Source organism: Stegodyphus dumicola, chromosome 12 (genome assembly GCF_044657685.1).
Source record: "Stegodyphus dumicola isolate Sdum_Otavi_A_Nest chromosome 12, ASM4465768v1".
Lineage (NCBI taxonomy): Eukaryota > Metazoa > Arthropoda > Arachnida > Araneae > Eresidae > Stegodyphus > Stegodyphus dumicola.
The window spans coordinates 41,901,868-41,929,636 of NC_140779.1; the positions used below are offsets into that span (position 1 = coordinate 41,901,868).

Sequence of the window (27,769 nt, forward strand, 5' to 3'; positions counted from 1 at the left end):
TGAAACTGCTTCCCAGACTTCAAGCACTGCAGCCAAAGAACATCTATGTATGTTCAATGCATATTCTTTCCTGCAGCTGCCACGTCGGTATCCATTTCATAAACAAACGGAGGCGCGTTGTCAGTCCACTCTGATTGGTGTAAACAATCTATCAGAGTACAAGTCCGTTCACTCGGTTCGAAACGCACGGACGAGCGACTCGCTACAAGCGGCTCTGACAGATGTAAACTGGCCTTTAGATTAATATATTTAGATGAAATAAAATAATGAAACATTGCAAAATAAATTTAATGCGGACTTCAGATACTTGAAAGGGAAGGTTTAGTCTTTTTTCAATCTAAAATTAACGCTGATAAACTATGAAAAAGATGCTAAAACAACCACGTCTAAAAGCGGTCATATCATGACGTTTCAACGACGTTGACAAATTGCCAAGATGCGACGGCAAATATTTTGCGTCTTCACATCGTTGTAAAGATGTCATAAAAGTTACCACGAACACTTTGCCACCTCTCGAACCAGTCTGCTACTTGGGAATGTAAACTATTATTAAATCAATTCTTTTAAATCCAGTTTGCTGGACATTCGCTAGTTTAAGCATTAATTTCAAGAAGACGAACTGACTGGTCGTTTAATTGCATACTTGCCAACCTATGACACTCAAAAATCAGGAGATTTTTTTTAAGAAAACGGGAGATTTTTCACAATGTTAAAAAGACTTTTTAAATGACGAAAATATAATTTTTAATAATGAATTAACTTTAAATAGTAACTAATTCTTAAATGCAAGCAACACAAAAATACCTTACACATAAAAAAACATTTTTATTACTTGCATCGTTTAAGAAAACAAAAAAACACTTTAATGAGTTTTCGTACAAATGTTATAAACAGTGGCAGATTTTGCTTTCTTTAAGAAAGAAACTTCATAATTTTGTTCACAGCAATTGCCACATAAGCCTGCTTTTGTTAATACATGTTTTTCTAATGTGTCATCACATTAGAAATCACATGAACATCACATTTCTAATGTGTCATCATATTAGATCTAAATTCAGTCCTCGGTTTCGCAACACTGAAAATCCTCTCACACTCTGCATTACAATAGGGAACTGTCAAGATGGCCAACATAATTCTAGACAGTTCACTATATTTTAAAATTCCATCAGCATCTTTCAGTTTTCCAATTAAACTCCACTGGGTGTCAATCCTAGCTGATTTTATAAACTTCATCCAATTTTTCTAATTGTAAGCTGCCGTTATGCAGCTGTTGAAACTGTTTCAATTTTTCCTTCCTTTTAGAACTCCTTTCAAGATAATAATAAATATCAACAATGTATTTATCCACATTTATTGGTAAAGAAGCTGCCCCTCTTTCAGCCGTGGCATAGTGGCAGGTTGTGCTCCAGTAAAAAGGCAGAGAACAGACATTCTGCATTAATAACTTTTTGGTCCTTTGTTTCCAAAGAAAAATTTAATTTTTCATTTTTTTCAAAACAACTCATGTTATCCTTGTGTTTTTTTGTACACGCATGTTTGAGAACATCCGCCCTTCCACCATGCGAAATCGAAAAATCGCTACGACAGGGGGTGCACATCGCAAATTTATTTTTCCTTGAGGAAATAATGGAATGAAAGTCAACTATGTACGATTTTTTAAATGTACACGAGTATTTCACCTCTCTCGCAGACATAACAAAAGATGATAATTTCTAAAAATATTTCCCGAAGGCACGTGTATTCACGCAACTCAGGACAAAATGACCGAATTAACTAAAGAACATCCAAATAACAGCTTGCTTTATCCTCATTGGCTAATATATGCCAGATGACACACAGTGGAGCACGATGCCCATTCGAAAACTGGAGAACAACATTTCTGGATACGAAATGCTCTCACTTACAAAGCAGAAGTTATCTAATTCGCAAGGTTTTGTTTTAGATATAATCTAGAGAAAATTCAATTGCTTTTCAGATGTCCAAAATCCCCTTTTTTCTTTGTTCATATAACAAAGTATTAAGCCAAGTTCCATAATAATTGTGAGAAATTTTAAGAATAAGTCGGGAGAAATATATTGTAAATTGGGTTGGCGGGAGAGTGGTCGAAAATCGGAAGTCTCCCGCCTAAACTGGGAGAGTTGGCAACTCTGTAATTGTCTTACCAGTAAGATCATCATCTCAAATGCAGGACCAATGCTATGGCAACCAGCTTTTTTGCTATTATGCTGAACATAAAAAATATTGTTAATATTTATAAATAGAACTGATTTTTTTAAAACTTTTTCAGTAAAATTTTAATACAAAATCTTAAAATGCATCAGAAATACTCAAAATCATTAAAAAAAATAGCAAGTATAAAATTTTACAGCATAAAATATTTTACTGCACAAACTTTTTCATATCGAAGGTTATGGATTTTTGTGGTATTTCCATGCATAGATCTATATTTTAATAAAATGTCTAAATAGATGCTTTAAATGCATAACTGCACTCTTTCATTTTAGAGTATAATAACAGGAAACTGGAGAAGTCACATTAAAAATCATTTGTATGACAATATCACTGTTATGTCGGATACAGAAGACAATGAGCAACCAATAGATGGTGTTATAGCTACAGCACATATAGCACCTTGAGAAACAGTTGGGCAGAAATCACTTGAATGGCTGAAGGGGCGTCTGAAAAAAGAACAATATTTACTTCCTTGTACGAAGTAAAAAGGAAGTATTGTAATCGCGAAAAGTTTCAGGCAGCATATTTCAATGAAAATATCCATTTTGACCGCTATCGAATGCAATTTAACGATGTTTTTGCATGATATATGTATGTAAGGACAGAATAAAATACTCTTTTCCTTCAAAAAAATTATAAAACTGCTTTAAAATTAATACTGAAGAGAATTTTTCGTGGCGTCTGTACGAACGTATCTCGCATAACTCAAAAACGAGTAGCCTCAGAACGTTGAAATTTTGTATATAGGACTGCTATAACATGTAGATGTGCACCTTGTTATTTGGTTGCAATCGGCCGCACCAAACGTATATAAATATATTTATATATATATCCAATCTGTTACCCGGCTCAGCGATCTCAGTTTCTTTACTCTCATATGTTTGTAAATTGTACATTTTGTCTTTAAAAATGATTGAATTATATTGTTTTTATCATGAGGTTAAGAATTTTATGCCTTTAGTAAATCTGTGTGCAATATTTTTAGAATTATCAGCAATTTTAAAATTGTTTAATTGCCACTAAGCCTGTTTTAATGGCAGCCATTGATGTTTACATTTGAAACAGGAGACTAGTGGATTTGTTGCCAATCTAGAGAAACTTACCTTCGCAACAACAAAAATAACACATTCATTTATTATTGCCAATTAAATCATGCTTAATTCTTTCTGGAATTTTTTCGAGGAAATAAGCGTTTGAGATTTACTTCGTAATTTTTAATATAGATATTTTGAGTTTTTATGTGTTTTTGCCTTCTCGCGAAGTAAGAACTGAATTAATTAAATGAGAAATACTCAATCGTCTGTGAAAAACTGTTTCTTTTTGGTTTTATTTGCTTAATTTCTTTTATACACAGTTCTAGCTTTATTATAGTATTTGAATAGAACATGTGGCAACGATTAGATAATTCTTTAAATGATATACATTTTGTGCATTCTGAGTTATAATATGAACGAAATATAATACTGTTAAGTAAACCTAGCGCCAGAGTGTCGCTATGGTAAACAAAGTGAATTTTAAAGAATGCATTTATTCTATAGTGGTTTATGCGCTGTCGGCAAAGTAGGTTTAATTCAATCTAATAAGTTTAAATAAAATGCAAGAAAAAATGCATATAATTTAATATTGCGTACAAGGAAGTCATGTGGTGTACACATCAGATTTTTTTTACTTGAATTGTTCTAACAATAATTTGTTCAGTTGCAATTGCCTCCAGTTTTTCCTTAAAACTGATCTAAAATGGACCAAAGGAAGAATAGAATGTAAAAAGCTTTGAATACACATCAGCTCTAACTTTGCTGAGCATTTTTGATCCATCAGTATACATGTGAAGTCAATTATTCTTTGGATACCCAGAATAAACTGTTTCCACAGCAGCTTCTTTTAGTTCACTATCAATTAATGATGACTTTGTCTTAGCATACATTAAATAACATTCAATTCTAATAGATTTTAGGTGGATAGGACTTGTTGGTTTCAATAGTTCTTCTGTGGAAACATCCAGAAGGAAATAATCTGATTTCAGCTTTCAAAGTTTCTGCAAAAATGCATCCTGAGTCTTCAATCTTCTAAGTCTAGAGATATCATAATTTCTCTATAATTTTGTTGATGGTAATCAGATTAATACTCATATAGCATTAAAGCTCTTTTCTGAATAATTTCCTTCAATGGTTTATTGCCTATACTGGAGTGATTTTCACAGTTCCAGTAACATGATCAGGGCCTGATTTTGAAAGACTTCAAGTTTCGAAATATTTGTATAAAGGCATCACAACAATAGCAAATTAATGGCTTGATGTATAAATTATATGTTTTATTTAGTTTCTCTTCCACAACCCCATTTTACTACTGTGAGTCTTTTAATCACCGTTAGCCTTTTTTTGAGCTCTATCAATCACATTATCAATATAATTCTGCCAAAAGAGTTTCTTGTCAAATTTCACTCCTAAATAAATATCTTCCTCTGTCTCCTGGATGTTTCTACCATTATTCTTCAAGTCCATATGACTTGGTTTATGATTTATTGGGAGTAAATATTACTTGTGGCCATAGCATACTTTAAGCTACACATGCCCCCTGCCTAGTACTAAATGAGTAACAACTCTTGTAAGATTGGAGCTATGTTTACAGCTATGGAAGCCATATGTGTTTGTGCTGGAATCCGGGCGGGATGTCACAGGCAAAGAAGGGAGAACTTGAGAATACTGTAAGCTTGTAAACCCAATACTAAAGCATTATTTGCTTAGCGATTTTACATACTGTATACTTAATTAGTTTTAGGGAAACTTCTCTATGATTTGAGATTAATTGGATTATTTAATTGATAAAGGCACACCAAGAGGTTAAATGTCAAGTTACAGTCTGTCTATGATAAGAAAAACTCTCGGCAGTTAGTCTGCAGCTGTTTTTTGCTATAGAAACGAGCCTTGACCCATTTTCTGTATGAGTGTCTTGAAGATGAATGATAACTCTTTTCCTCTCAGCCAACAGTCGGCAAAAACAAAATAAAAATAAATCAACCCTTGGTTCGCCCCTATTTGAAATATACTAGCCTTGTTGCTATAGCGACCGCCACCTGCCAGACACAGTGGTGGGAGCTGTTCTTCTCATCTGCACCTTAATTGAAAAATCTCGAATAAGTATTGATCGGACATGCACCATGGTCACCAGAAAGTATTTATGTGGCACCCTCAATGTTGCCCAAAAGTATTTAACTAGAAACCCACAATGTTGCCAAAAAGTATTTAAGGATGGTACGTGAATAGCATATATGAGTTTAAATACATGCAGATTTGCACTTTGAAATTTAAAGTTAATTTTTCTCATTAGTATTTCTTTCTACATCAAGTACATTTGTTTTTCATAATGATTCATTAATGGGACTGTGGAGTTTGATGGGTGATGAAAAAAAAAAAAAAAAAAAAAAAAGTGCTGCATTTCTTCAAAAATAAGATTTTTGTCCAACAACAGAGAATGCAAAAAATTTAGATTACATTTAGATGTACTTCTTAAATCTTCTTGAAATACAATGTAAAAAATAGGAAGTAAAACATTAGTGTATGGGTCAGAAGCTGATTTGAAGATAGCCATTTCTCGTTTAAACCAGTTGTTCACTTTATTTTTTGCTGGAATATATACCAGTGAAACTGTGATTTAGAATTGGAATTATTTCCAAACACCATTACTGATTAAGGTAATTACTCTAAGAAGTGTGCGTATCTTCTATGGAAAAAGAAGAACATAAAAGAAAATGTGTGGTGAATATATCACTGAATAATTAGTGGATATAATAAGTGGATATATCACTGAAGCAGACGCAAAGAAATTGGCATTCATTGGCATCTTTGTCTCACCAAAATTGCCAATGAGTCTGTGAATGCTATACAAAGTTGGCAACAAGTCTGTGACTTTTTCAGTGGGACTGAGCTGATCAGAAAATACCACTGAAATTATCAAACATTGTTTAGTAACTGAGTTCTTAACAAAAGGCAAAACAAAGAGTTAATATTCCTGAATGCATGGTGGCAGTTTATGACTATATACCACTTTCCCATGTCACTGTCAAAAGCTAAGCTGCCACATTTAGAACAAGAAAGACTGTTACTTGAAGAAGATCCCAGATCATGCAATAGCACAGATTTGACCACTGAAAAAATATGTGCTAAAGGACTACGAGTTGAAAAATAGACAAGGGACAGTTTTACTGTTCGCTATGGAACTGAGCAGAAAAGATCCTGCATGAAATGCACACGCTTGTGCGAAATGCATATGTGATGAAAAGTGGCTCCCCTGTGACTGGAAATAAACAAATAAAAAAAAAGTATGGTGTGGAAAGCTGTCAATAGAAGGAAAAGAAAATGACCTATAACTGACCTAAAAATTACTAAATATATGATTTATGTTTACATTAGGTATTTATCCCAAAATCAATAAACACATTTACAAACAGGTATTCATTTTTGCTCTGGCAGAAATTTCACGGCAATGTTTTATGACCATATTTCCGTGATGTTATTTTCACAATTTTGTCATAAAATACTGTATTCCCCTAGAAATGTTATCATAGTTCCCCCCCCCAATATAGGCAAGTTCTGCAAGTGTATGTTTTAAAGTTGTGTTTTAACACAAAATATGACAATTTCTCGAAAAACGGTTTGAACTTGAATTTAAAAAAAAAAAAAATAAAATAAATAAAGGCTTATTAAAATGATGATGTTTGTTAAGAATTGAACTGAAGAATTGTTATGCACATGGTTGTCAGAGTTTGATGCATTCTGAAAATTTCGTGACTTGGTAAGCACCTAGAAATCTTACAGGAAGATTTCAACCTTTCCCCCCCCTTTCACATAAAGAAAAGGAGCATTATTGCATAATCACACAATACTTACTGATTTAAGTCAAAGTAAAACACCATGACAAACTCAGAAAAAAGATGCTGTTTTTATAAAACAATATTATAGTATGCAAGGCACACAAGGCTCAGATCTCCTCGACTGCTACTCAGCAATATACATTTCAATTTATCATCCATCTTAACATATTCTAAAGACATGGTCCATCTTAACATATTCTAAAGACATGGGCATAAGCAAATTTTTTTTTATTTAAAAACTGAAGCAATATACACATAGTTCACAGCACTATTTGATGATGATAGTTTGAAGGATACCATAGGTCTCTATGCTAAGTGTATTAAGTCAAAGGGAACTATGTTAGAAAACTGAGAAAGTAACTTTAGACATTTATTTTTTAATTTGATAGAGTTGAAACTTGCAGAACACCTGCCATATATAAAAGAAGTATACATATTTAAACTTTAAAGCTTAGAATAGTGTTGATTTAAATTTTTTAGAATATTTTAACAAATAATATGACAAGGGTTTTTCTTCAGATGCACTATTTTGCTAAGATTCTATAATCAAACAAGCACTACAACATTGTTTCTGAAAAAGATAGACACGTGCCAGATAGCCAATTGAAAATAAATAATAATCTAATAAGAATTTTTCTCGGTTAAAAATGAAAATGTATAAAATTTTTTAACACTTCACTTTATTATTTATTATTATTTATTTATTACTCATTTACTTTATCATTTATTTAACATTTTAACATTATACAAATTTTTAATTCTATTGAATAAACATCCCAAATTAAGAAATTAATGATAATGAAACAAGAGATAAAAGTATTAACCTAGATGCTGGGGACTGAAATGAGATTTGTTGATCTCTGTAATGGGAAAGAGAACTGTGTTGACTAGGAGTTGAAGGAAAAGATGTGTTATGCTGCTTAGGTGTACTCCAGGTTGCTGCTCCAACCTTAAAAAATAATAAAAATTAATCCCATAATATTGTTTTTAATTTAATAACAACACAAAACTTCATTATCAAATATTAAAAGCTTTTTAAAAACTATTCCTTTTTCTTTCTGTCTAATGTTTCTTAAGACAGGAACAGGAAATATTAAGTACAATATAAAATTGAATAAAATTAGAAATTACTTAAAATACCCTTAAACAAAAATGCATAAGAAATAAATAAAAAAAAAAAAATATCTTACAGGTGATGTTGAAACCTCTCCAAATAAATAAGGTGGTAAATAACTTTGACTGGAAGTTGCTTTGGATTTTGGACTAGATACAGGAGAACCAAGAGTCATTGGTTCTGTATTAGGACTACCTGGATCTGCAATAGAAATACACTTTTTAATTAGTTTGCTTTTAAAGCAGATGATGCATAAATTACAGCAATACATAGTGTTATGGTTTTCGTATTGATTTATTTAGTTTGCTATTTTTAATAGAATTGTTTCATTTCCCCGTGCAATGCTGCATGCGACTTATTTTAAACAGAAAGCTATGCCAGGAAAATTACAGGAGTATGCGCATTTAATAAATAGATATCTCGTAATTGCACACTTTTGCTTTTCAGGAAAAAATCAAGAAAATACGAGAAAATGCTTGTGTGTGAATTAAAAAGCTTATAAAAGGTGGAAAACCTCTCAGTTCAGTTTTATTTTAGCAGTTGTTTTAAAAGTTTGTTTAAAAAACTGCTGCTGTTTACTGTAGCAAATTCGCGGTGAAATTGGATTAGCTTTCTCTATGTTTCTCTATTTTGAATTAGTTCTGTTGAATGTTTTTAGTAGTTTAAAAGATAACTACTGTGAGATATTGGGATACTGTATGAATATCTAAGGAAATTTAAGCATTTTGTTTTATTTGCTGTGATAATAATAAATTTTATTAATTTTTCATCGGACTGGTGCATTCAATTCATAACAAACCCATACGCACGCAACAATATAATAAATGATCTAAAGTCACAGAAAACACAAAAGGTCAGTATTTCATCAAGCAATGATAGTAGCACAATGCGGTTCATCAAGCAATGATAGTAGCACAATGCGGCTTTCATAGAAATGCATAGAAAAATACTTTTTTTGGCTTATTAATAATAATAATAAAACTGTAGCTAGAATAGTTACATTTTTTGTACATTCTAATTATCTGCACCCAATCAAAAAGTTAAACATGTTGGCAACTATGTAGAAAAGCATTTATTTGGGTAGCTTTATCTCTATTTTGGCTCCGGTTTCCTCTAACTGTTCCTTCACCTTTCTCTCATGTCTTCTAATTTAGCTTCAGTTTCCTAAACTCCACGATGTCGCTTCTAATCATGTTTTGCTCCACCTCCATCTGCCGGAATTGCTCTTGCAGCTTTTCTTGTCCAGCTTTTATTTCTTCTTGTCCAGCTTTTATTTCTTCTTGACCCGATTTTATTTTGCTCTTGATCTTAGCCTTCATCTCCTCCTATCTGGTTTTTTTCTCAGCTAACAAGTCCACCAAAACCTTCAGTTCCTCCGTCATGGCTTTCTCGTGCAGGTGGGTCACTGGCAGCAGTCACTAGCAAATCCCACTTCTGTCACCAGTTGTTGCAGTTTACGGGTTTATGGATTTGGAGTGAATGATGACAACACTTGATGAAGAATCAAAACACAATTTATTCATCAGTATTACAAAAGACACCTCCAAAGATACATTACAGTCATTAAAAAAAATGGCAAATGTGCTGAAACAATCAGCAACACAGATAATGGTGAAGACAGTTTCACGACAAAGCACTAAAGTACAGCTCTCAGCTCAGTCGATTATTCTCAAGCTAATCTCTGAATTCAAGACACTACTACTGAACTCAACATACTCCAGATACTTTCCTACTCCGCATCAAGGCAAAGTGTATATAGTTTTTGACCTGCCTTCAAGAACCTTCTTGCGAAAACCGGTAAGAATTCATTCTAGAATGTTTTCGCTCTCTCTGTGGCATATCGCCAATTTTTCGACAAATAGGAGATTCTGTGGCAAATCTGGCAACCCTTATCCTGTTTTGCAGGCCTGGGCATTTTGCAACAATACTATTCTTACGTCAAAGATACCACAATAACATTATTATATTAGTTAAAAATATTGTCACACAACTAATCACTAAAATAAAATTTTTGTAAGCAAAGTGATTTTAAAGCCACTAAAAACTTGACAATGTATGCAAAAGAACTTAAATTTACAGGAAAAAAAAAGGGGGGGAACAAACTTAAATTGGTCAACCAACTTTTTGCATTTTAAATACAAATCTCATGATAAATTTCCGAACTGCCACAACTTTAATCATTGAGAAAATAAAAAAAAAAAAAAAGGGGGGGGGGGAATTTTACACATAAAATTTGAAAACTAGGGCAGTTTTTATAAAAATTATAGCAAGGCTGCAGTTATTAATTAATCTACGATATATAAATCTTGCTAAAACCTATAGTTCCATAGAAAAATTTCCTCAACAGCCAATCAACATTGTTAACATTTAAATAAGAAATATTTTAAAGTGTCATTTTTGCTCCCAAGGAATGTTCGGTAAAAATATATTTCAAAGTACCCCTTAGTGAAAATTGGTGATTTTTTGGCACCATTCCTGTTTACTTCCAACGCCCTCCCCAGTAATCTGACATCTGAAACAATATGCAATAAAACATAATTAAAACAAAAAATATATAATCTGAATAAACTGCATTTTAAATCAAACAAGGAAATACATGTTATGTAATCTACACAATAGAAAAGGAAATATCGACTTATTAAAAAATTTATGTTTCTTTGGTATGTGAGACAAAGAATTCCTGAACAGCATTCAAAAACTATTTTAAATTATTTAAAACTAGAATTTGTGTACTGCTTTCGCCACATAAATTCACAAAAGTAAAAATGAAAAGTACTCTCTGTACTGTCGAAGGCATTTTTTTCGAAAATCCCTTTTTATTACACCCTACACACCTTTCATAGTGTTGATATGAGCTCCAGTTTCCAAATCCTTAACTCTCACTGTGTAATTTACCAAGAGGTGAACGAAGCCATTTAAATCTTCATTTACACACCAGTCAATCAATGTTTTCTTTCCCAATCATTCTAAAGTGCACAGAAACTTTGGGTTAATCATACCACCAGCAGACATTTTACAGTATAAAGCACAAAATAAACATCATGCTTCCTAAAATACGTCCAACACACAAATAAGCCCTTATAAATATTGAAATTTCTTACAAAATCCATTGGTTAAAATTCTTACAAAATCCATTAGTCAAATTCACCACAATCATGCAACCAGTCACGTCATAATAGGGTTTTAAGAACATTCAACTACTCAGGCTACCATAAATGAAACAACAATTTTGCGAGAATCCAAGGGGCACTCTAAAATATAGACTAAATGTTCTAGATCAAGATTTCTTAAAATTTTTTTCAGTCGCGACCCCTTTTAATCATTGAGATTTTTTCACGACCCCCCAGGACCCCCATAAAAGCATTGCACAAAACACACACGTGAGTGTAACTGTCAATTCTTTCATTTGTATTGTAATATAGCATAGCAGTTTTAGGTCATTAACTTTAATTTCTAATTTTAAGACAATGTGAAAATTTTAAATAAGTGACAGACGAAATGACAGTGTCACATGCAAAGCAAAGAAAATGAACGTTTATATTATAAAAAGAATGCGTCGAAAAGTTTTCGTTTTTTTCTTTGTCTGTATTGTCTGTATCTTTATCTATTTTCAGATACGTTGTATAAAAATATTTGGTAATTGTAAATTTATTATAATAAGTTAAAGAAATATCGAGACTGCTAAAATTTTTGGCGAACCCTGACCCACAAGGGGGTCGCAACCCACAGTTTAAAAAACCCTGTTCTAGATGGTCCTTACTGTTCCTATCAGTTCTCAAGCAAGGGCAGTTAAACTCTGCAGAAATACATGGCTCTCTTCAGCAGCTCTCCCTAACATCAGCAATTTTTTTCAGATCATTGTTATCCTTTTTGAAGGCTTTTTCTGCCCTTTTAGCCATTAAAATACTTTATTCTATATCCTTAAAGAATTTCTGAATTAACTGACGACAAGTGCAAGGATGACCTTCATTTTTCTGAAGGTTATGTTTTTACCACAGTGGGTTGAAGTGCAAGAGCTATTTTTCATTACAGAGAAAACTCTTGTTAATAATACAGTCAAAAGTCGTCAATTCGGACACCCATAATCCGGAATGATCTACAATCCGAACCTCAAAGCTAAAAACTTTCTGCACATGCGCCGCGTTGACACATGCACATAGTTGTTTACGCATGTGCGTAAGACCTTTACAACTGCACATATGCGTGTGCGCAAGCGCAGAATACGTTTTCTCGTGCGCGTTTTATGTATAACGGATGGTATAAGCTAAAATTATCTATTTCAGTTAATGTTGATGATTGAGTTGTTCCTTAATTATCGAGTTGGATCCGGCTTATTATTTTTTGCAGACTGTAAGAGCAATTTTATAAAAGTAAACTTGAACTTTCGATTATGTCAAATAGAATTTCTGATGCTGGAGTTCCCAAAGGATCTACAAAACGAAAGTATGTTTTGCTGTCCATCAAACAAAAAGTAGAATTGCTGCAAAAAATGGATAAAGACATGAAGAAGGTGACAGAGAGGTTAGTGAAAACGAAAAACTTTCGATTGACAAGTTAGTCGGTAATCTCGGCACAGCAATTACGGGACTTGAACAGCGTGAACAAGAAATTATGTTTGTTTATAGAGTTAAAGAGAAAGTATTATCACACAAAACGAAGCAACTTAAACAACTTACATTGAAAGAAATGTTTAATAAAGTAAACAAATAAATATTAAGCTTTTTTTTTTTTTTTTTTTTTGTAAATTTTGATACCCTTTAGATCATAATTCATCTTTATTTTATAAATTACGGTTTCATATTTTTAATTTTAGAATTTCTGCATACCATCTTACGAGATTTAAACTGATGATCTATAATGCGGAAAAATCGATAATCCTGAATCGCCGAAGTCCAGACGAGTCTGGATTAACGACTTTTGACTGTATAAGCTAAAATTATCTAATTATCTATTTCAGTTAATGTTGATGATTGCGTTGTTCCTTAATCTTCGAATTGGATCCGGCTTATTATTTTTTGCAGACTGTAAGAGCAATTTTATAAAAGTAAACTTGAACTTTTGATTATGTCAAATAGAATTTCCGATGCTGGAGCTCCCAAAGGATCTACAAAACGAAAGTATGTTTCGATGTCCATCAAACAAAAAGTGGAATTGCTGCAAAAAATGGATAAAGACATGAAGAAGGTGACAGAGAGGTTAGTGAAAACGAAAAAATTTCGATTGACAAGTTAGTCGGTATTCTCGGCACAGCAATTACGGGACTTGAACAGCCGAACTTTGTAACTGAACAAGAAATTATGTCTGTTTATAGAATTAAAGAGAAAGTATTATCACATAAAACGAAGCAACTTAAACATCTTACATTGAAAGAAATGTTTAATAAAGTAAACAAATAAATATTAAGCTTTTTTTTTTTTTTGTAAATTTTGATACCCTTTAGATCATAATTGTTCTTTATTTTATAAATTACGGTTTCATATTTTTAATTTTAGAATTTCTGCATGCCATCTTACCAGATTTAAACTGATGATCTATAATCCGAAAAAATCGATAATCCGGAATCACCGAAGTCCTGACGAGTCCGGATTAACGACTTTTGACTGTATCTATTTCAAAAGGATGTGTGAACAACTAATCAGACATCCTGAAAGTTTTGTTCTAGACTGCCTAATTCTTCTCTGTTGTTTACAGTGCCAATATGTTACGAGCTGCATGCATTGAACTCTATACTCATCTGAAGTATTATAGTATTTAATGGCATATAAGATGCACCCTTATTTAGACAGCCACACACAAGGAAAAAAAGGTTTCAATAGCGTGGTTTCTTTTAGTTCTCACGTTTCGTAAAAGCCAAATAAACAATTATTGAATGCAATTACCTTCACGTATAAGACGAAGGTAACGTTTTTGAGAGCAAATTTAGGAAAAAAAGCGTGTCTTATATGCCGTCAAATACGGTAATTTACATTAAGAATGACAATCACAGAAAAGGGATGGAAATGTCAGATGAGCAAAATTAAAGATTGTTTGCAGTTTTTGCTGAAGGACTTTCAAACTCCAGAAATACTATTACAGAGACCTAAAGGCTTTTTAAGAAGTTTATAAACCTAAATTATTAACTATAGAAGATTAATTTATTTCTCTTTCTCTGTCCCAGAATTCCTATTTTTTAATGTACGATTTACAATCTTTTAGCCTCTCTTTGACTAGTTATGTTAAACCTTAATAATAAAGAGTGCTACCAAAAATTAAATCTGAAATAGGGTCTTTTAAAGATTAGCAACAATTTTTATTAATAGATGAGAAAATAATTTGAAATCTGAGCTTGTAGAGAATCTAAGCAAATTCGTAATTAACGGAAAAGAAAAGGACAAAAGGACATGTGATATAGCAAAATGGTGGCACTTTTGTTCACAGACGTTGTGTGACTGGCGAAATTTTGTTAACGAACGTATTATGGTACGTGCATTTTATTTTACTGTTTTTATTTTGTAGAATGTTATGTTCATTGTTTTTTTACTATGAATTTCTGTTCTTATTGTTGTTTTGGAATTGTTTGTAATTTTAGTTATTAGTTTATTTTGTTGATTTGTGTCCAATGCCTAGATTGTGGGATTCATAGATGTTTTTTTAAGTTTAAACAGGATGGTGTGTACATGGTATTCTTTGAAATTTATTTTTGTAATGTTAATTTATTAAAGTGACGTGTGCATAGTTCGTATATCCGTTCATTGTCTAGATTGTGCAATTCGTAGATTTTTTTTTTTTAAGTTAAACTATATCGCTGTGTACATGGATTCTTGTCAAATATTTTTGGTTAGAAACTTTACATTTCGGCTATCTAAATTTTTTGTTTTTGTTCTGGATTTTTAGCTTAAATCGTGTGTTCAAAATGTGTTTTTTGCATGTGCAAAAACCACGTTTTTGGAGACATTTTAGGCTTAAAGTTTGAAATGTAGACAAAAAAATTTAGATAATAATATGGCACCATGGAATTTCTCGCCAAAAATGTTTTTGTCGGCGTATTTGGCGACCTGAGGGCGCATATAAGTTCCAATTCCACTTTTGATAACTCTTTTAAATTGTCATTTTCTAACTTTGCTGGAGCTTCTCCAAAGTCTAAACTTTTGCCACCTGGTGCTGTTGCACCAGCACTGATTCTACATATACTATTTTTATTTATATGAATTGTTTATGTACCATATCATCATTTATTCGGCGATTTTGAATATTTATGTAAAAAACATGTAATGAATGTACTAAAATTAATGGAAATATATAACAAATATAGAAAAGGTTTACGACTTGAAAAAAAAAGCATATTTATCATAGAAATCTAGGGTACAACTCTAATATACGCCCTAATTTCACCAAATGTGGCGATATGTGTTCTGCGCTGGTTTTTGGCGCGATTGCGTGTTCTATGGCAACCCTGTTGACGTTGAAAAATCTTTCGCTGGAGCTCGTTGGTTCGCCTCTGTGTCTGAGAAGATGGGAGGGGAAGATAAAATGGTAGTTGTTGAATTGAAGTTCGGCAAAAGGAAATATGATTGTGGCTATCCTGTTGAGGGGTAGTGGGTATTTGGAAGTGTGGAAAGAGGGCCTGGGAGATTATTTTTAATGGCAGTGCATGATAGAAGTAGGGATTTGTGATTTTATTTATTTGTGAACCATAGTATAAATTTTCTGGATAGTGTGTCTGGCTGTCATGTAAATACGATAGTGATTACGTGGCGGCATGTTAAAGGCAGTATGAAATTTATATTTCTGCTATTCGAAAATGCATTAATTCATGGTAAGTGCATTTTATTTTATCCTTGTTATTTTGTAGAATGTTATGTTCATTGGTTCTTTAGTATGAATTTCTGTCGTTGTTGTTGTTTTTTTTAAATTGTTTGAAATTTATTTTAGTTTATTTTGTTTTTTAGTTTCTAGACTGTAGAATTCGTAGATGATTTTTAAAGTTGAAACAGAACGCTGTGTACATGGTATTATTTGAAATTTATTGTTGTTATGTTATTTTATTAAAGCGAGGAGTGCGTAGATCGTAGATTCCTTCCTTGCCTAAATCGTGCAATTCGTAGAATTTTTTAAAGTTTAAACAGGATGCTGTGTACATGGTATTCTTTGAAATTTATTGTTGTTATGTTAATTTATTACAGCGAGGTGTGCGTAGTTTGTAGATTCATTCGTTGCCTACATTGTGCAATTCGTAGATGTTTTTTTAAGTTAAAACATGTCGCTGTGTACATGGATTCTTGTCAAATATTTTTGGTTAGAAACTTTACGTTTTTGCTATTTAAATTTTTTGTTTTTGCTTTGGATTTTTAGCTAAATTGTGTGTTCAAAACGTAGTTTTTGCATGTGCGAAAACCGCGTTTTTGGAGACATTTTAGGCTAAAAGTTCAAAATGTAGACAAAAAATTTAGATAGGAATATGGCAGCGTGAAGTTTCTCGCCAAAAATATTTGGCGACTTGAGGGCGCATATCAGAGTAGTTCCAAATCTAGTTATTTGTTTAAAAATGCCTCTTCTCTGAAAAGTGATAAGCTGATTGCAGTGAATAAGAAAGAATTATCTGTATTTTCTTATAAGACTAAACAATTTAATAACTACCTGATTTTTAGCATAATTTAACCAACTAAATAGGATTACAATTTAAGTATTAGATAACATAGTAAGTTCTGTATTAAAATTAATATTCTAAATCCAGCATATGTAAAGTGGAAGAAACAATATTCAGTGAATATTAGTTTAATTTTTTGAAGGGAAAAAAAGGCACATAATAATGCATTTTGACAAAATATACAGCTTTCTTGATATATATTGAGGGGTAAATTGCTGAATCACCCACTTATGTAGACAAAAACATGGACTAAGTCAAGGGTGTGCGCAATGCCAAGTTTGTGCATTCTCTCAGTGTACATGGATTCCGAGTTTGTGCAATTCTTTGACTTGTTATTTTCAAGTTGATGCAGAATCGTCCGCGTACATGGCACGTATTGATGTGTACATAAACAAAGTCAAGGCAGTGTGCAATGCCAAGTTTGTGCATTTCTCTGATTTTTTAAGCGAAAATAGGTCGATGTGTACATGAATATTGAGTTTGTGCAATTCTTTAACTTGTATTTTCAAATTCGTGATTTTGAGAAACGCGCGAATCAGTGAGTGCTTCTGCACTTTCCCCATATTAAGAAGTAAGCTGTAGATATATATATATATGTTACCGGTGAATCACCGAAATTTGTAGAATGACGACTTTCATCGGTGAATGTCAATATTTACATAGTTGCTTGGTGTATGTCTGAAATATTTTCCAAATACTCTTATTTCTGACTTACACCGGTAATGTCGACATTCACCATGTACTAATAGTGAATGTTGAACATATAAGAATATTATATTTTCTTCTCTGTAATTCAGTAGCGAAAAAACGCACTTGAGACTTAAAATAAGAGCTTAGGAACTTAAAACACACAGTACATTCAAAATGATAAAGGAAAATAATAAAAGTTAAAAGCTGTGCTGCACTTAGTTTTAGCAGAAACCATTTCAGAAAGTATTTTAGAGTACTTTTCTTGAAAAAAAAAAATAAATAAAAACAATTGTCTTCTCATTTACCCACAATTAATGCATTTAACTTTCCAAGAAAAAGATCACAATTCACTGCAGTATCCATTCAGTATAAATTAGGGTATCAGGAAAAAAAAAAATTAAGAACACGTTGCTTGCACTATCAAACCTTGCCTAAGACTGACAAAACTGACTGGCTCCCACCAGAACAAGGGATTTGGCGGGAAACAGCTAGTCGCCTCTTTGTCAGCTCCTCTCTTCTCGACCTACACCAGAGCATATCTGCGATTGTCGACACACGCCGGTGAGAGTCCGAATGTACAAGAATGTAATGCAATATTCGATCTTTCACCGACGTATTTGGTGAATGTTGACATTCTTCGGTGAAAGTCAACATTCTCCAATTTCGGTGTTTCACGGTAACATATATATATATATATATAGTTATTACAGGATGCTAATTAGTTCACAAATGTTGATACTGAATTCCTTGTTAAATATGATCAGCAATGAACAAGAACTACAGGATGCTGACAATAAAAGAATAATTTAAGTTATTTCAAATATTAAAATTTTGTTTTACCATACCTCCAAATCTAACATCATTCGAACTCAGAGGCGAAAACATTATAAAAAATCGATTGCTAACCAAATTTCGCACGCTATAATCCGAATAAATAAATTGAAATTAGCAACTTTGCCCCGTTTCACTTCACATCACTAACCTCTCAATCGCCATTACTTGAAAAATCTGAAAAATAAAAGATGAGAAAATAGCATCAAAATTGTAAATATCAAGCGAAAATATTTTCTGAATTATAAGTCTTTATATAGAAGCTGGAAAATATCTCACTTTGAATATGATTTAGAAAGGAAGATTCTCATACATTTTGTATTTGAAGCAAATGCATAGAAATTTTGAAACTTTAAGAACAGAAACAAAAATTCTTATTTATTTCTCTTGAAAAGTTTCAAATATAATGATTCTGATGTTCCATTATTATTTTTCCTATACTCTTGCAAAAAAGAATTTATTTAGACTTTATGTAATTATTTGAAATATTTTATGCGTTTGGCAATTATATTACCTGTGGTGTTGCATTATGGGTAAGATCTGTAATATTTTTCAGATTGTCAGAATTGGTAGCGCTAGTGAGGGGACTTTAAATTTGTGTTTGTAAATCTGAAAGTAGATGAATATATGTACATATTAATATGGTATTTCTGCGAAGTTAAGTTTGAGTAGTATTTTATTTCAGGTTACCTTTGGAGAAAGTTTATACCTGTAAATTACTTTAAATTCTTTGAAATTCTCATTTAATTATGTGATTTTACAAGGTCTATCATAATGATATAAATCGGGAATTTGTAATAGCAGTGATTGGTTCTAAAGGTTCTAATTTGATACACAGCAATTATCGAAATGGTGAGAAGATAATACATAAGCAGGTATGTTTTGCATGGCGTATTTTCTGTATTTCATGTGTGAAAGTGAGATGAAAGAAAATTGCTTCGTGTAAATTTGTGTAGTGGTTAGATTTAATTTTTTTTCTCTTTATTTATGAGTTTTAAAATTATACAAATAAGCTCCTTACTCCTGGAAAAAAGTAGCAACTGAGGATCCTTTTAATAATATCAGAAGAGTTTGTTTTGGAAGGGAATTGATATTGTAATTGCATAAAATTGGGGTTGAGAAGGTGTGCTAAGGTACTTTCAGAACTTGGATTGATCTTTATTTATGATTTTCAAATAACAATATGAAATTTATGTGTTTTAAAGTTGCAAGAAAGAATTTATCACTAGTTTCATATTTTATAAATGGGAAGATGTGTCCAAGAGCAAATCACTTCATTGTTTGCTTGTGTGTTTGTAATTTATATTAATCCATTGGGAGTACAGTTGAGAACACTTAAATTACGGAAGAGTTTTTCATAAAATTAAAAATATTCATTAATGTTCTGGGATATTATGTTATGGATTGAAACTGATGGATGATTATTATTAGTATTCTCTGAATTCAGATACACTGATGTACCCTTTTTATGAACATAGAAGGGTCCTTTTTTCCTATTTTATTGAAAGAAAAAAAAAAGTTCAGTTTTTCTTTTTTTCTTTTCTTTTTTTTTTTTTTTTCCTTTCCTTTCAGGGGTAAAATAAATGTATAATTGATTGTGTATTGAAAAGAAATTTTCCTTTCAAAAGTGTTGTTTTAAAAGGAAAGGGTAATGTTTTGTTTTATGAACAGCATTCTTATTAGCTGAAGGTGCGTTAACCCAGAAGGGTTATTAGTCTCAAAAAGGCATTTTATGCGAGATCACTAAAAACATTCAGTTTTTTTTTTTTTTTTTTTTTTTCAATTTCTTGCCACCAGATATTATCGCCCTATATTGTATGTAGAGAAATTAAATAACCAAAAATCTGCATGAATGTATGTATCTTTTTCACATTGTGAAAACAATAACGCAGTCCTCCACTTGATTTTAGGCACAATTGAATAATGCAGTTCTCCACTTGATTTTGGGCACATGGAAGCCTGAATTTGGAATTTGATTTATTATCTATTTTAAATTTTGTAGAACTTTATGAACTTTTTAAACAAATTTTTGAATAAAACAATGATTTCAAAGCAAGCAGTGGCAACACTGTACATAATAAAATATTTTAATCTCCAGTGTGCGAGACTGCCTATCAGAATTTCTAAAGATAAGCAAGATATGCTTTTTTAAATATTGGTAAAAGTATAGTTTAGGGTACCCCTTGGCGAAACTTGGCGATTTTTGGCGGCCTTTGACTTTATCCATGTACACGTTGACCTATTTTCACTTAAAAAAAAAATCTCCGAATTGCACAAAAATGGTATTGCGCACTCTTAACTTTATCCATGTACATGTCAACCTATTTTCACTTTAAAAAAAATCCCAGAATTGCACAAACTTGCATTGCGCACTCCCTTTACTTTGCCCATACACATCGATATATTTTTGCTTAAAAAGTCAAAGGATCACCAAATTCAACAATATAGGCAAACAAAAAAAAAAATACATAATCTCAATGAAATACATTTTAAACCAAACAATAAAATGACATAAGAAAGGAAAAACATGTTATATATTTAAGCACTACCAAAAGCAAATATTCACTTACTATGAGTTTCGAGTTCGCTTCGTATACCCAGAGCCATGTAAAAAATCAAAATATCAATCATACTCAAATGACTTTTTTCAAACCAGGTACTCTTTCTGATCAAATGCTTCACATAGTGACCATCTGAACCTTTCTTTCTACAAACCCATTCAAATCCATCTAAACAGTTTTTATGTTCGACTAGACGCATATCCTTCCTACATACAGGACACTTATAATGACTTCATTTACACATAAGTCAATTAAAGCTCTTTTCTCCTTTCGCTCCAAAGCGTACAGAAACTTCAAATTAATCTTACTACACTCCATTCTACCGTCTAAAGAATCAAACCAATACACACCACAAAAACGCTTACAACACATCCCATGATTCAAAATTTCGCAGAATCATGCGCCCGATTGCGTCACAATAAGGTTCCCATAACATTGAACAACTCAGGCCACCATAAATAAAACAACATAATACAAGTCTACTCTACCCTAAATATTTTTAGCCTAAACAGCTCTTGAAATGTGTTTGTGTATGAAAAAAAAGCCCCTTTAGGCATAATATAAAATCTTAAAACTTTCAGATTTTTTTCTGTTATTTCTGTTATTGTTATAATAAATGTGCATTGAAGTAAAAAAATAGACTTCAGTCATATTAAACTTGGCAGAAAAAAAATTTTTTGGAAGAATACAAATTGCTCACAGAATCATAATTTTTTAATTAATCATCATTTTTGCAGTCAGATTCATTTTAATATTTAAAGTATATATTGATTATTCTGATTTTCTGTGTCTTTTGATTAATTGATTATATATTTTTCTGATTTCATTTTGAAAACATTCCTAGCTGATTGGTGCACAGATTACATGTTCTCAGTATATGATTAACTTCCCTTTTAAATGGGCTGCCTATCTGTTGAAATACAGTAGAACTCCAATTATTGGAATCAATTAGGACCAAACCCCATTCGGATAATTGGATTTTTACTGAAGAAAGGGTTTATGTACACTTTAATTAATTATTGTATGCACTTACTATATGTTGAAAAAAATATTTTTAAAGACAAAGAGGTTTTAATTAATTAAAATGAAAAGGCAACACTTTTACATGTATGTTACATAACATATCATACAGCACTTACAAGTGCTGAAAGTTACTGCTTGCTGAACATCTCGGTCAAAGTAAGCTGCTTGACTGTATTCATCCATTTTCCGGCAGCCAAGTCATGCATTCGCTTGTCAATGACGCTTAATCCACTTCAGCACAGTTTCAAGGCTGGCAAACATTTCACCAGTTGATGGTCCTGTATCTGCTACAACTTCAACATTAAGGTCCATCTTTTCCCTCGACACTTTCTTCTCTCACACTTTCAATAAGTTCATCATTTAGAATTAGGGTCTGACTAATCACACACCATCCATTCAGCTGTATCTTCGGCATTAACTTCTGAACATCGTGGAATTTGCAAAAGAATGTTTCTTAATTCCTCAAGTGACATGTCATCCTCATCATTTTCTCTCTTTTCCATGTCTTTTTCTTGAGCTTCTTATTCATTTTGTTCCTTTTCCATTCCTTCTTCAGCTGATTCTAGAAAAATCTTAAGTTTCTGAAAGCGATTCGGATAGTCGACTGTTCGGATAATTGGAGTTCTTCTATAATCACTTTGCTATAACGATTAATCTATGGATCTTTTATATGAGACTGTACAAAAAATTAAGATGCGTAATCATTTGAAAATATTAGTAATCTGAATTAAAGATAGAGTAAATTTTTTAAAGCATTTATGTAACTTTCTTAATCAGTACTTTTATTCAGCCTCCTGTTCTTCATACTATACTTTTTTTTTTAATAATTCCTAAGCAAATGCATTTTTATATTTTTATCTCTTGAATTATCCAAAGAAATGAATTTTAAATTTAAAAATTCCTTTAAAATCATACCTTATATTTAACATCAAAATTAATTTTTGTGCTAATGAGTGTTTTATTACTGTGATTGATATTTAACTTGATAATGTTAGTAAATGAATAATTCATAATCATTTATCAAATTGCGGCTGTTTAAACCAAAACTTATGCAGAATTAGTCTACAGGACAGGAGGTTGTGGCATTTTTCCAGAACTGAGGCATTAGGTTACAATTTGAGTAAGTCTGTCCTGCAAATAGAGAATTAAGAATCTTAAAGTGAATAGGGCATTTTAAAGTCATATCCTTAATTAAAGGTTAAACCCTCGTGCCAAAAAATTAAGAATCTGCAAAAATGCTAAATCAATAACAGAAATTTTTTAACAACTATAAATGCCATTTTGAGATTTATTAACCTTTTTGTTACAACCAAATCTAAAAGGTTAATAAATCTCCAAATGATTAAATGGTTAATAGCAAATTTCAAAGGTGATTTATTAACCATTCAACTGTCTCTCTATTTTCGTATCTTAGTTGTTACCTTCAGTAGTTCTTAGATTTTATCTATCTTCTGCAAGATTTGGGGAAAATTAATTCTCTTTTTACTAATAACATTAAACAAATACACTCAAAAGTCGTTAATCCGGACTCGTCGGGACTTAGGCGATTCCGGATTATCGATTTTCCGGATTATAGATCATCAGTTTAAATATGGTAAGATGGCATGCAGAAATTCTAAAATTTAAAATATGAAACCGTAATTTATGAAATAACAATTGTGATCTAAAGGGTATCAAAATTTACAAAAAGAGAAAAAGCTTAATATTTATTTTTTTACTTTATTAAACATTTCTTTCAATGTAAGTTGTTTAAGTTGCTTCGTTTCATGTGATAATACTTTCTCTTTAATTCTATTAAACAGACATAATTTCTTGTTTAGTTACAAAGTTCCGCTGTTCAAGTCCTATAATTGCTGTGTCGAGAATACCGACCAATTTGTCAATCGAAACTTTTCCGTTTTCGATAAACTCTGTGTCACTTTCTTTACCATCGGAAGCGAATTATAATGACGAGGAACTTGATTTAAATCATATCAAAGACGAAGTACATCAAGATGAAATACTACATTTCGTAAGGAATTATAAGCCAAATAAAATAAAAACATCTGCCCTGAAGATAAGGATAGTGCTGACAGATCAACTTCCAATTCATTGCGTGCCACATCGTTTCCCTCCCTCCGCAGAGCAGCGTGAAATTGATAGACATATTTTGGAATGATTAGATAATCAAAGGATATGCCTTTATCCATTTTTTGCGGCAATTCCACTTTCTGTTTAATGGACTTCGAAACATACTTTCGCTTTGTAGATCCTTTACATGTTAGTAAATATGTATCGGAAATTCTATTTGACATAATCGAAAGTTCAAGCTTACTTTTATAAAATTGCTCTAACAGTCTGCAAAAAATAATAAGCCGGATCCAATTCGAAGATTAAGGAACAACGCAATCTGCAACATTAACTGAATTAGATAATTTTAGCTAAGCTTATACTGTCCGTTATACATTAAACGTGCATGCGTAAACGTATTACGCGCATGCACACACGCATATTCGCAGCCATAAAGATCTTACGCGTCAACGCGACACATGCACAGAAAGTTTGTAGCTTTGAGGTCCGGATTATGGTTGTCCGAATTAATGACTTTTGACTGTATATATATGGGATTAGAGTAGATTGAAGGGCACCCCTTGTATTATTGCAAAGTTATTGTTTCATTTATGGTAACCTGAGTAGTTGAATGTTATGGAAACCCTATTATGATGTAATTCTTTGCATGCTTGTGGTAAGTTGTGAATTATGGGATGTTTTGTAAGGGTTTGTGGTGTGTGTTGGTTAGGAAGTATATTTCTTGTTTTGTTGTTTAGAAGGTAGAATGGCTGAATGTAGTAAGATTAATTTGAAGTTTCTATACTACAGTCAAACGTCTTTAATCCGGACTTGTCGGGACTTCGATTCCGGATTATCGATTTTTCCGGATTATAGATCATCAGTTTAAATCTGGTAAGATGGCATGCAGAAATTATAAAATTAAAAATATGAAACCATAATTTATGAAATAAAGAACAATTATGATCTGAAGGGTATCGAAATTAACAAAAAAACAAAACAAAAAAAAAAAAACTTAATATTTATTTGTTTAATTTATTAAACATTTCTTTCAATGTAAGTTGTTTAAGTTGCTTCGTTTTATGTGATAATACTTTCTCTTCAATTCTATAAACAGACATAATTTCTTGTTCAGTTTAGGTTTCGCTGTTGAAGTCCTATAATTGCTGTGTTGAGAATACCGACTAATTTGTTAATCGAAATTTTTTCATTTTCAATAACCTCTGTGTCACTTTCTTCGCTATCGGAAGCAAATTAGGCTAATCTTTGGAATATGGTAACATGTAGTTTGATGACATTTTGGTAAGGCGATAAATGTTACTAGCTAGGACTTTAGCATTGTACATGGATAAAGTCAAGAGTGTGCGCAGTGCCATTTTTGTGCAATTCTGGGATTTTTTTAAAGTGAAAATAGGTCGACGTGTACATGGATGATACCGTGTACGTGCAATTCTTAAAAACGCGGCAAGCAGTGGGCGATTCTGCACTTTCTCCCAATTTCGCACCTAATCTTCATCATGATTAAGCACTTTTGTTCCATAAAAGTTCTAGCTTAAGCGTAATTCGGCTTGCAGATTGTTGGAAAAAAATGTTGAGTGTGTGGGGGGGGGGAACATGTCTTTACTTCGTGAAAACAAAATGGCGTCCAAAAAAAACTAGCAGGTTGCTGTAGCAGGGTTGGTCGCCAAAAAATTGCCAAGTTACCATAATCCGAAGATTAGCCGCGAATTATAATGACGAGGAATTTGATTTAATCGTATAAAAGACGGAGTATATCGGGATGAAATACTACATTTAGTAAGGAATTATAAGCCAAATAAAATAAAAACATCTGCCCTGAAGATAAGGATGGTGCTGACAGATCAACTTCCAATTCATTGCGTGCCGCTATGTCCCCCCTGCTGCAGAGCGGCGTGGAATTGATAAACCGATTTCGGAATGGCTAGAGAAACAAAGGATATGCCTTTATCCATTTTTTGCAGCAATTCCACTTTTTGTTTGATGGACATCGAAACATACTTTCGCTTTGTAGATCCTTTGGCAGCTCCAGCATCGGAAATTCTATTTGACATAATCGAAAGTTCAAGCTTGCTTTTATAAAATTGCGCTAACAGTCTACAAAAAATAATAAGCCAGATCCAATTTGAAGATTAACGAACAACGCAATCTGCAACATTAACTGAATTATATAATTTTAGTTTAGCTTATACTGTCCGTTATACATTAAACGTGGATGCGTAAATGTATTATGCACAAGCATAAAAGTATTACGCGCATGCTTGAACGCATTATGCGTTGACGCATGCGGAGAAAGTCTGTAGCTTTGAGGTCCGGATTATAGATCATTCCGGATTATGGGGGTCCGGATTAACGACTTTTGACTGTATTTGGAACAAAAAGGGAAAAGAGTATTAATTGACTGGTGTGTAAATGAAAGTTTACTTAGTAGCCAATTTCCGGATAGTCCGGAATTACGTAGGATATTTTTTACTCTTATTTTTGTGAATTTATGTGGCGAGGCCGATATACAGATTTGAGTTCAGATAGTTTTAGGAAGTTTTTGGATGCTGTTAAGGAATATTTTGTGCCACAGATTGAAGACACAAAAATTTCTAAATAAAGTGGATATTTGCTTTGTATAGTGGCATAAAAGGTTTTTCCTTTTTTATTGTTTGGTTTAAAATGTAGTTTATTGAGTATTCTTTGTTTAGTATTCTAGTAGTATTCTTTGTTTGTCTCTACTGTTGAGTTGGGTGATCCTTTGACTTTTTTAAGTAAAAATATATCGATGGGTACATGGACAAAGGGAGTGCGCAATGCCAAGTTTGTTCAATTCTCTGATGGGTGAATCTTCGGATTTTGGTAACTTGGCAATTTTTTGGCGAAAATTTGGTGACAAATCCTGCTACAGCAACCTGCTAGTTTTTTTTTTTTTTTTTTTTTTTTTTTTTTTTTTTTTTTTAACTCAAAATTTTTTTTCATAACAATCTGCTAGCCGAATTACGCGTATGCTAGAACTTTTATGAAACAAAATTGCTTAATCATGACGAAGATTAGGTGCGAAATTGGGAGAAAGTGCAGAATCGCCCACTGCTTCGCGCGTTTTTAAGAATTGCACATACGTGATATCCATGTACACGTCGACCTATTTGCACTTAAAAAAAATCCCAGAATTGCACAAAAATGGCATTGCGCACACGCTTGACTTTATCCATGTACACAAAGCGCCAAACAAATAAGTGGGCGATTCTGCACTTTAGCAGCGAAATTGTTTCTAAGTGCTTATTAGCTAAAATCATGATCAGAATTTTCCGGAAAATATCACATGACATGTCTCATGCTCTCTCATTTCTCCGGGACAAAATAATTGTGATTCGAACTGTGTACTTCTTAGATTATTGCTAAAGTCCTACCTAGTAACCTTTATCGCCTTGCCAAAATGTCGCCAAACTATCGCAACAGGACTCCGTTATTCTCCGTGCCGTATTTGTAGTCTGCAACAGGGTCTCTGGAAACTTCTGGAGGAATCAGTCGTAGGGCTTGAAAAATGTGTTGTCGTGAATCTTCCAGTTGGCCAAGTTTGCAAGAAATCGCTGAATGTCACCAAGGTTCTTCAGGAACGAAATTGCCTATATCTCGAAATCTAATTGAGCTATTCTTACAATTGCAAAACTGTAGCACTCAGAATTTAAAAGCTCAACAATTCTGTGCAACTTACAAATACTGAAATACAAGACACATAGCCACAAGTTATATTACACACAAAATAAAAC

At 32.4% G+C, this 27,769-nt stretch overlaps 2 protein-coding genes across 3 annotated transcripts in view; one reads left to right on the forward strand and one right to left on the reverse strand.

Moving 5' to 3' along the window:
* Nup35 (nucleoporin 35) overlaps positions 1 to 18,536 on the reverse strand; it is a 64,355-nt gene extending 45,819 nt beyond the window's left edge. The window contains exons 1-3 of the mRNA XM_035354514.2: positions 18,378 to 18,536; positions 8,293 to 8,417; positions 7,927 to 8,051 (exon numbers count right to left, since the gene is read on the reverse strand). Coding sequence (XP_035210405.2) covers positions 7,927 to 8,051; positions 8,293 to 8,417; positions 18,378 to 18,417 — 290 coding nt within the window. The 5' untranslated portion in view covers positions 18,418 to 18,536. The remainder of the gene's footprint in view (positions 1 to 7,926; positions 8,052 to 8,292; positions 8,418 to 18,377) is intronic.
* A 396-nt stretch (positions 18,537 to 18,932) lies between these two features.
* The window catches only part of LOC118184787 (uncharacterized), a 197,908-nt gene continuing 189,071 nt past the window's right edge, over positions 18,933 to 27,769 (forward strand). For both annotated transcript variants that reach the window (XM_035354515.2, XM_085827652.1), the window contains exon 1: positions 18,933 to 19,238. The gene's annotated coding sequence lies outside the window, so the exon portion shown is untranslated. The remainder of the gene's footprint in view (positions 19,239 to 27,769) is intronic.